Below are 11,180 nucleotides of genomic sequence, written 5' to 3' on the forward strand. Positions count from 1 at the left end.
GAGGAGGCCGAGGCGGTGGCGCGCGTCTTTGCGCTGGGATGGCGCTGTGGCCACCGCGCTCCCGGGGTCTCCGCGCGGGGGAGGGGCAGGAGCCGGACCCGCCCTGCGCGCCCCGCCCGCCGGACCCGCAGGTACGTCCACCACTCCCGGGATCTGGCCCTGCGCTGGGCTCGCTGCCCTCTCGCGTGGCCGTGACTCCGGCTGTCCCGCCGGCCCGCTCCTACCAGCACGACGCCAAACCGCTCGCCTGCCCTCGGGCGGCTCTTTCAGCGGGGGTCGCGGAGCTGCTGCGGGTCTGGGCCTGTTAGAGCTGCTCCCTCCTCAGCGTGGAGCCGTGGGCCCCGCTCGGCTCCTCCAGCCCCAGCTACGCCCGCCTGGGGTTGAGCGGAGCCCCGAGGCGCTTGGTAACCCATCCCCCATTAGATTCTGCCCGGCGGCCCACCCCGGCTGCCGTTTGCCCCGTTCGCCCCCGGTGGAGGCGAGTAGGGTGATCAGATGTCCCGATTTTATAGGGACAGTCCCGATTTTTGGGTCTTTTTCTTATATAGGCTCCCCACCTCCCACCCCCGCTCCCGATTGTTCACACTTGCCGTCTGGTCACCCTAGCGGCAAGTGTGACGTGAAGCTCCTGACGGGAGCCAAGTGTGAAGTCTCTGCAGTGAAGTGATGCTGAAGGAGGCCCAGTGTTTCCTGCAGGGAGAGGTGGCTGCAGCGTGCGCCTAGCCTCATGCCAGTGTGTGCCCCCCAATCACTCAGTTAGCGCTGAGTTTGTCGGCGGTCGCCAGGCCAGCACTTGAGTATTTCGCTGCCTTTTCCCATTTTCCGTCGCACTGCTGGGTGTGACTGACAAAATGAAGTATGTGCAGCAGAGTTGCGTAAACACTTATTCAATCACCGTTCTGTTGAAAAAGTCAATGTACAGATATATGGGGCTCCTTTTTGAAAGGTAACAGTCTGGGTTTGGAACAAGCAGTGACTGGAAATCCTAGAGAGGCCGCATAGTTAACTCTTTGAAATACTATATATCTCATTTCTTTCAAGACATTCTCTTCACCTTTGATTCTAGGGTAAGTTTGAGCAAGCAGCAACTTGTCTCCTTTTGTTAAAAGGAAATCTACCGTGTTTCGAAGCCCAGAGTAAGCATGAGAAACTGCAGATTGTTATATAGGAATTCATACTCTTACTTTTTTCTGGGTGTCTGAAGTGGGGTTTATTTCTACTAAAAATCCCTCCTATGTTTATGTGAGAACTAAGTAAAATAGGTTATTTTTCTACATATCTGTCCTTTGTACAAGGTGTTTCAAGCGAAGAATATTAATCTGCTTGGCATTTAAGCAATACTCAAAGTCCAGTTATGGTCAGAAACTGTAAAAATGCCACTTTCTTATTACAGATTATATGTATTTAGAGTTAATTCTGGTGTTTTGGCTATTGTTAGCACTGCAGAACCAGAACAGCTAAGAGAGAGCCAGCTGGATCCTATTTTCACCCATGCTTCATCATAAAAATTGTTTTCTGCAGTTTGGTTGGAGAAGCTTTGTTACTGCTGATACATGATCCCTGAGTTTGCAAGTCTGGGAGTTATTAAAATGTATTTTATGTGTAAACTGAGCTAATTTAATGTGGAAATCATATAAGTAAACATCCAACTGTATAATATCAATTTTAGTCGCTGTTCAGAATTTAACCTCACTTTTCACAAATTTGCCATCTCAAGAATTCTGTTCTGCAACTAACCTTACCTGTTTGCTTGCTATCTAAATTCTCTCCACTTTTCCAAATGAACAAATCTGATTTTTTTTTCCCCCCATACAGATATATGGCCATGGGATTGAATTGGCTTGCCAAAAACAAAAGGAGTTTGTGAAGAGCTCTGTGGAATGCAAATGGAATTTAGCAGAAGCCCAGCAGAAACTTGGTAGTTTAGCACTGCATAACTCTGAGTCCCTGGATCAGGAACATGCCAAAGCACAGACTGATGCTTCAGAATTGAGACAGAGGGAGGAAGAATGGAGACAGAAAGAAGAGGCCCTAATACAGAGGGAAACACAAAATCTGTGGAACACAGATTCTGTTAGCAAGGACGTATTTAATAAGGTACGAACCATATCAACATGCATAAAAGCAGGTAAAAACAAGGGATAGAACTGTTAGGTAAATCAAGTTATTTATATGGCACTTGTCACTGTAATATTGTGAGTGTCGTTTGTATCCAGAACTGTCCATATGACAAGATTAAGTGCTGAATGAGTATCCTTTCATTTATTTTGTTAAAATCCACCAAAAAGTACGTCCTGCTCTGATATCAAAACGTAAGAAATGTTTTTGTACTACTAGCAGGCATCTCACATTGCATTGATCCAAAACAGCAGTTGTCTCCAAATGATAAAGTTAGCATCAAATCCTACCTTCTTCATATTAATACTTCAATATTAAATTTACAAATACACCTTTACCTCGATATAACACGACCCTATATAACACAAATTCGGATATAACCTGGTAAAGCAGTGCTCTGGAGGACTGCGCAGTCCAGTGGATCAAAGCAAGTTAGATATAACACGGTTTCACCTATAACGTGGTGAGTTTTTTTGGCTCCTGAGGACAGCATTATATCGACGTAGAGGTGTAGTAAGGGGAAAAAAAAGTTAGGCATTTCTTGAGTTTTAAAGACTCAGTGCCTTGCTACCTGCTGTGTTAAATACTTTAGTACATGACAATGCTATTCCAAGCAATAATCCAGGACCAGACGTTAGAAAGAGTCATTTTTTTAATGCTGGTGTTAATTGTCAAAAAGCCCAGTTTCCCAGACACCACCTCATGTACGTTAAATTAAGTATATGCATCAGTGTGTTTGCAGGTTTTGGGCCTACAACTAGAAGCATTACTTTTTAAATGGAAATTCAATAAAATGGTGTTCCCATAATGACCTAGTTTAAAATAGCGTAACAAAGGATTCTATAATTAAGCTCCCTCCCTCTCTGTCTCACCACAGAGTTTTATTAATCAAAAGAAAAGAAAAGAAATAGAAGAGGAAGACAAATCCAAATCATTCCTGCAGAAACATGAACAAAAAATTAGATATTTTGGTAAGTACCTCTCTTTTCCAACTTTTTGTAGTTTTAGCTTTACGCATTGTGTTTAGATAGGTTCTATTGTTTTATAAAATGGACACTTTGAAATGAAGCATCTGGCTAGCAAAATGAAGCGTCAGGTTTCTGGTCTATCAGGGTTTGGGATTTTCTTTGATAATCATTACAAAATAGTCCTTTCCAAGTAAGAGGCTGCATGCTGCAGAAGTTTATTGAATCCTACAGTCAATAATGCTTTTTAGATAAACACTATTTTAGTGCTCAGCGTAACTGACATCCTTGCAAAAGAGAGGGTTCTGTCTACTTTATCTGACACTGCATGAAAAGTGATACTAGAACAGTGGTATTGTAAATTCTGAAGCGTTTTTCTTTTAAAGGGAAGCATTTTTTCCCTCAGTATTTATCAAAAGTGTATCCTTCCATGGAAATGGCAGCTAAGTAGCTAAATTTCTATTTTAGTTCAGTTATTAGAATCTCTTGTAAACTACAGCTGTGTTTGCTGGTTGAACACAAAGAACCTACAGGTCCAAGAAAGTTTCAGCTTTGTGGGAAAAGACCTTTTAAAAAAAATACTGTTGAGAGCACTAATCTTAGTTGCAAACAAACAAAAGATGGAAGGAGCACCACTGCTTGGACGGAAGATGAAGATTTCTCTTCCACAGTAAAGCTACTTAGTTGCAGCTGGGGCATCAGGGGTTCTGGTATGCTCCTCCTAACCTCTTCTAGAATCCTTTCTGTGACTAGCTCTAGTGCAGGGATGGGCAAACTTTTTGGGCCGAGGGCCACATCTGGGTGGAGAAATTGTATGTGGGGCTGGGGCAGGGAGTGCAGGGTGTGGGAGGGAGCTCAGGGCAGGGGTACGGACTGCGGGAGGGGGCTCAGGGCAGGGGGTTGGGATGCAGGAGGGGTGCGAAGTGCAGGAGAGGGCTCAGGGCAGGGGTGCGGACTGCGGGAGGGGACTCAGGGCAGGGGGTTGGGGTGGGAGGTTTATGAGGGGGCTCAGGGCGAGGAGTTAGGGTGCATGGTGCAGGCAGGGGTCTTAGGGAGTTGGGGGCCAGGATGCAGGAGGGGTTTGGGCTCCAGGGTAGCAGTGGCACACACCGGGGGCAGGGCAGGCTCCCTACATGCCTTCCCTGTCCCTAGCCCTGCGCCACTCCGGGAAGGGGAGGGAGCGGCAGAGAGCTCTGCGTGCATTGCCCTTGCTGCGCCTCCAGGTATCTCCCCGAAGCTTCCATTGGCCATGGTTCCCCACCAATGGGAGCTGCAGGGGGTGGTTCCTGGAGGCAAGGGCTGCAGGGATGTTGGCCCGGCTGCTGCTGAGAGTGGCGTGAGGCTTGTGACGCCACTGGGTGCAATCCTGTGGGCTGAATCCAAAGCCCTGAGAGGCCGGATCCGGCTCGCGGGCCATAGTTCACCCACCCCTGCTCTAGTGCCTGCCTTGGCTGCTGCTTGCAGCTTTCACCAAGCAAGAACATAATGAGCAACTCTTGTTTGCTGCTTGGGGAAAGAGATAAGCAGCATTAGCAATGATGGCCTTACGTGCAGAATCAGAAAGAAAGCACTGCATTAGCTTAAAATCTGCGGAAATTGATGAGTACTTCTCAAACCTCCTTACTGCCAGACCCTCTGCATGTACATGTGCTTCAGAGCAAACACTACTGGGCATTGGGTGGATTTTTCAAGTCCTGTGTGTAAAGGTGTTAAGTATTTAATACACATCTTTGCCATGTAAGCCACAAGAGGAATAGCTTTAATACACATGATGGATTTACTACTAAAAATAACTTTTTAGTCAAATAAGCATCTATTAATAGTAACTCAGGTGCAGAGTACTTTATCCAAGTATATCAGACCACCTACTAGGTGTCACTTTAATTCTGTAATTGAAATGTGATCAAAAACATTGTACTCAAATGCCCTTTGGCATGTAGTGTTCTGAAATTTTGATGAATATCTTGACTGTCTCCCATTGTTCTGAGTCTTTGATTGGTTCCTGTATGTGTAGGGACATACCTGTATTGGGGCTGTTGATTACCTGATGGAAATCATCCCTCCAACCAGGGATGGGGTTGAGTTGGCACTTGGTATGCCATACTGGCTTTTCTTTGTGGTGGTATATTTTTAAAAACAAAAATGGTTTCTAGTCTTCTTAGTTTCAGAACAGACCTTGCAAATGTGAAGTGATGCATGAGGCTGTCTCAGTATATGCCAACAGATGCGATTGGCCTGCCTCCTTGTCACTGAAATAACTTTGAAGTCCAAGGATGACCGCACAAGGAACAATGTTAACTGTTCACCCACTAATCATTTTAGCAGAAATATCTTCTTACTAGCTTTCTGGGTGGAATGCAAAGTACCAAATCTGTGTTTAGACTGACCTCTACTAGGACTCAAATACTTACTTGTTTTGTAATCTCATAATTTCTTAATATGATGAATGAAATAAGGTAAATATGTAAAACCTTGCGGAATTCATGAGAATCTAAACTTCTTTTTTTTAGTATTCTGACTTTACTAGTGGTTTTGGTTTTAAAGGTTTTTAATATAACTTTTTTCCACTTTGTTTAAGACAGTCGCAAGCAATACACCTTGATGATTTCTCCTCCTGGTTCATACCATTTTACACTTTGGTCTGTTTGTATTTGGTCTCTGCATTTTAACATTCTACCTATAAATCAGAAGTAGATTAATTACTTTGTCTAATAATACCTTTTTCCACTTCTGACTTCAAACCTGGATTAGTCTCTTAAAAGTTGAGAAATTGCCTACTGTGTAGTATTCTATAATTGATCCCATACCGTGTAGCTCAGTCGCCTTGGACAGAAATTCATAAAACCTAATATTCCTTTATTGATGCTCTTGTGTTCTAAAGAAAAGTTCTAAATAAATGAGAAATTCTAAATGCTAAACTCACTTTTAATTTTTACGTATAGGAGACATCTAACGTGCAGATAGATCCAGAAATATTTTCCACAGTTTCCTCTATCAGGACTTCTTAAACTTTTTTTTTATCGTATGAAATTTTTAATAGCCAGCAACATATGCTTAGCCAGCTAGCTCTCTGCAGCCCGCCAAGAAGTGTTCCACAGGTATCCAGTGGTGTAAGGCCTGTAGTTTGACAACTGATGCACTAGATAACATGGAATATCCTGGTTTTCTAGTGTTGCAGAAGTTCAGTTAATGAGCCTCTTTTTGTCTCATATCTTTGGATCATGTTGAGTTTAGTTGAACTATGTGCATTATACAGGAAAATTTATAGAGGAAATTTATTTTGTTCTTTCTGTCTTCATTCTTCTGCTATATTGGTAGTTGAGAAGCTGAAGTACTCTAGCCACTGAAGAGATACAGAAGAGGCAGTGCAAGCTTCTCCAGCCATCTAACCTCAGTCCTGTTATAGAGACCACATTTTACAAGTGAAAGTGTCAGTCAGTCTTTAATGGACTCTTAACATGGCCTTTCTGCTGAAACTAGCAAAAAAGGTGTCAATCGTTATTTTGGTCACATGTCAATTAGGAGTTGGAATGAGACTAGCTCACTTAGGCTTAGTCTTCTGTGTCACTCTTCTGATGGCAGGTTGAGCATTCATTGAGTGGTAATGAATTTGTCATTATGCTATGTCTACACTGGAACGTTTGGCAGTAAAACTTTTGTTGGTCAGGGTGTAAAAAATAAATAAATAAAATAACACACACCCCGACAAACAAAAGCACCAGTGGGGACAGCACTGTGCTGCCAGCCTAGCTACTGCTGCTCGTTGGGGTGGTTTAATTATGTTGGTGGAAGAGTGGTTATACGGGAGATCTTACAGCGGTGCAGCTGCAGCAGTACAACTGTGCAACTATAAGGTCTGCAGTGTAAAAATAGCCTAAAACTCTCTATCATATGGAGTCAAGTAATGACTATCTGGTCTCTACTGCCGTTCAAATACCATAAGCAGTGTACTTTTATGGTAACACTTGGTTTTCTAATTTCTTTTCACCAGGCATGCTAAGCAGATGGGATGATAGCCAGAGATTTTTGTCTGACCATCCATACCTTGTATGTGAAGATACAGCTAAATATCTCATCTTATGGTGTTTTCACCTGGAAGCAGAACAGGTATTAGGCAAATCTTAAATTGGTTTGAATCTGGGAAAAGGTATACATTTTTCCTGCTTATGCTATAGAAGACTATCTACATAGATCACATTAAATGATTTATCTTTTCCCCCTTACCCCCCCCACCATGTTTCCAGTTATCTTACTGAAGGGAACCTCGATAATACCTTGCATTATGTCTGTTCTTCAGTAGTTCTGTCTCCATTCCCTCCTACCTTTCCCCCCACCGTGCATCCCCACTTTCAGTTTGATCTTGTAAGATGAGAACTGGTGATCATGAAAGTAAAACACATTTGAAATCTTAGTTACATGCTTACAATCTCTTTAGAAATGTAACTTTTAACTTTTGTTTCCAGAAAAGAGCTCTCATGGAACAAGTAGCACACCAAGCAGTTGTTATGCAGTTTATTATAGAAATGGCCAAAAGTTGTAATGTGGATCCCAGAGGCTGTTTTCGTCTATTTTTCCAAAGAGCAAAAGTAAGTCATGATTTCATTTTAATGCTAGAGAAGCTCTTGCAGCATCTGAGAGGGATCAGTGTTCAAGAGCAGCTGAGATTTCTTCCTGACAGCTGCAAGCTAAATATGTGCTAAGGGAATAGCCCCGGGCTGTAGGGGAAAGGTTGAGTTGTTGGCAGCCCTTTGTGCAGTAATGGTCAGTGTAGCCATGAAAATGGAAGCTCTGTGGGTGTTGTCATGCTGTTATGAGTGTCTAAAAGAACAGAACATAAAATCAGTGTGTACTTCATTTATAATCATACAATAAATGTAACATTCTTTCATGCACAAGTAATATAGAATGGTGAAAACTGTCTCCCATTTCCTCTAGACCCTCACTCTTTGAAAGAGTAGAGTTCCTGCAGAATCAATATTTTGTGCTCTAAAAACTGTAGAAGATGATATATAGACACTGGACAGGAGGTGTCTCCATTGCACTGCTTAACCAGAGAGATAGGATTCAGGACTAGATTAACTTCTCAAGCAGCTGGGCTCATGGTGTGCCATGGAGACTTCATGCGCCTTCTTAAGGAAAGGGCACATTTTTATGCCTCTGTAATGACCAAGTATAGCCATCCAGAAGCAATAGTATCAGGCTCCAGAGAGCTATGACTTGAAGGCATGTTAAAATCTTGGGATGGAGGCAAAGAGAGGGCATTCCACAAGACCTATCTATTGCAGTGCCCATTTGCCCCCATCACCACACTCCCAAATAAAAATGCTATTCTGGAAGAATTGCATGAGCAGTGTGGTCAGCAACTTTCTTCAGAAACTGGTCTCAGTTGAATAAACTAGCATTTGGTCTGGCAACTATTCCATCACAGTAGTTCAAAATTAATTTGTAATACATTTAATTAAAATTTAGTACAGAACTGCTTAATCATAGTTAAAAGTATTTTTGCTGAACAGTGTGTGCAGTTCACAGCTCCAAAGTGCTTCACAAATATTAAATGAAGTGTTCTAGAATACTAATGAAAGATAGAGTTCTTGAAATATGAATTGATGTTGGAACACACCCTAACTTCATTGTAAGAATTCAGGAACTCCATATTTCATCATACATTTGAAATCAGTGAAGTTTAACTGCAAAATCCACTTTTGTCCAAGTAAGTTTTAAATTGTACACTCTAGCAAAAAAGCCCATCTAAGCTGATGATGTCAGGATTTAATTGTAAACAGGAGTTAGAGATGCTAAGCAGGCAAAGTGATTTCTAAGTCACAACTAATAAAAAAGCATTTTTAAGGACTTGGTGTCCCTGTTAGCTTGTTATCAAGGACTCCATTGTTTACCCTGACTTGGGTCAGTGTTTGCCACAGCCTTCCACTGAACAGCATTTTTGTATCACTGTAGTGCACCTCTCTGTACCCATTTCTGCAGTTTGTACTTTTCCTGTCTGGATTGCTGCAAATCAAAGGATGTCTTTAAAGTGCTCATGGGGCTGAATTTGTGCACCGCTATGAAAATTTCAAGTACTTAGTCTGACTTTTCATACTGGCAGATTCACTTGGGAGGGGGAAGTGCCCTGTCAGTTAATGGGGGGGCCCCAGCTTTAACTAGTGTTGACTTGCTTCTGAAAAGTCCAGTACTGAGTATCCCCTCCTTTCAGCTTCTAGGATGGGATGAGGAATGGCTTAAAATTAGGATCTATTCACCGCTCCTCAGTTGCAAGAAAATAGCCTTTTATCATTATCCCAGCCAAAAATATTAAAAACACACTTTTTAAAAAAAAAATCAAGAAACCTAGCTGACTTTTCATAAAGCTGCTACTGGTTTCTCTCCAAGACTTTCATCTAAAGTTTAGGGTGGTGTTGTTTTCCCTTTTCTGTGCTTCATTGTGTAGCTTTTTTATTTTTCCAGTAATGTATATACTTATAGTTTTGAGTTTAGGGCAATACTTAATTGACAATCTTTTCTTTCTACAGGCAGAAGAAGAAGGTTATTTTGAGGCTTTTAAAAATGAACTCGAAGGATTTAAATCAAGAGTGAAAATCTCTTCACAATCACAAAGTTTTCAGGCTATGTCAGTTCAGAATCCCATTGCCCATACTGGTCTCAGTTCCTTAGGTGTGCTGGAGTTTTTGCCACAGGTAGGTTTTTAATTAATCCATTTACAGAAATCATGTAATTGTTTTAGGGCCAGAATCTTCCATCTTTGCTCATGTGAAGTAGTACCTTTGATTTCAAATAGGACTACTTATGGAGTAAGGTACTAGCTGGGACTAAAGTTAAATATTCTGTACAGAAACTATTTGCCCTCCATATAGATACTGAAAAAGCTACTGTTTTGTCTCCTAGACCCCAAATATCATCCAAGTACAAATCCAAATGCACTTTATAACCTGATAATTCAGCCCTAATGCATTAAATATTTATATACTTAACCTACTCGCAAGTAATTTTATCTGCCACAAGTATGCTGGAGCAAACACTTATTATAAAACTGATTCTGTAGTTAAATTTCAAATTTTATATTGTAGGTGAAAATGAGTTTCCAAGTAAAAATGAGCATAATGTTCTCATTAATGGAAACTTACAAGTAATCAAACCTAAGAAAAATGCAGCCTGTGATAAGAGAATGGGAACTGCAAGATACCTTTATTAAAACACTGAGGTTTCAATATAGGTGGCTTTGGATTACAAAGCATGATTTAAATGTTAGTTTAATGGTTATCCCACAGACATAAAAGAAACTGAAGGGTTTTTCCCTGCTTGGAGGGTTGAATGGGGTCAAAATTAAGACATCCTTTCGATCAAGATATTTATTTACACGGGTTCACTTGCATCTGAGGTAACTTAGAATAGGATTACAGTAGCTCCTCGCTTAATGCTGTAGTTATGTTTCTGAACAATGCTACTTAAGAATTAATGTAAATAGGGGATGTTAGGTTCTAGGGACTTTTTTGCCAGACAAAAGACTATATATATACACACCATATAAGTTTTAAACAATTTAATACTGTACACAGCAATGATGATTGTGAAGCTTGATTGAGGTGGTGGAATCAGATGGTGGGATATTTCCCAGGGAATGCCTTGCTTCTAAATGATGAACTAGCACTCGGCTGAGCTCTCAAGGGTTAACGCAGTTGTTAATGTAGCCTCACACTCTACAAGGCAGCAGGGATGGTGGGAGGGGATACAGCATGGCAGAGAGACACACTGTGTGTGAGAGAAGGAGGTACATTGCCCTGTAAATACACTGACCCCACTCTAAGTACACTGCTTTTTTAAGCAGATCAGCAAGTTGACAGCAGCTGCTGCCATCAAGCTCCCTCCCTCATCCTGAGTCTTGTCATCTTGAGCCCTATCATGTCCCCCACTGCTCTGTGGAGATAGGGGGCAGGAGTGGGGGAGGGGGACAACCTGACATTAGCGCCCTCCCCCCCCCTGCTCCCCCGGCACAGCAAGCAGGAGTCTCCTGGGAGCAGCTCCAAGGCAGAGGGCAGGAGCAGCACACTGCAGTGCGGGGAGGGACAGCTGAACTGCCTGGCA

At 42.2% G+C, this 11,180-nt stretch overlaps 1 protein-coding gene across 1 annotated transcript in view; it reads left to right on the top strand.

Annotated features, from left to right (window-relative positions):
- CDC37L1 (cell division cycle 37 like 1) overlaps positions 1-11,180 on the top strand; it is a 15,268-nt gene continuing 4,088 nt past the window's right edge. Inside the window, exons 1-6 of the mRNA XM_030566028.1 lie at positions 1-131; positions 1,816-2,097; positions 2,996-3,089; positions 7,075-7,190; positions 7,547-7,669; positions 9,611-9,775. Coding sequence (XP_030421888.1) covers positions 39-131; positions 1,816-2,097; positions 2,996-3,089; positions 7,075-7,190; positions 7,547-7,669; positions 9,611-9,775 — 873 coding nt within the window. The 5' untranslated portion in view covers positions 1-38. The remainder of the gene's footprint in view (positions 132-1,815; positions 2,098-2,995; positions 3,090-7,074; positions 7,191-7,546; positions 7,670-9,610; positions 9,776-11,180) is intronic.

Source organism: Gopherus evgoodei, chromosome 6 (genome assembly GCF_007399415.2).
Source record: "Gopherus evgoodei ecotype Sinaloan lineage chromosome 6, rGopEvg1_v1.p, whole genome shotgun sequence".
In the NCBI taxonomy this organism is placed as follows: Eukaryota; Metazoa; Chordata; order Testudines; family Testudinidae; genus Gopherus; species Gopherus evgoodei.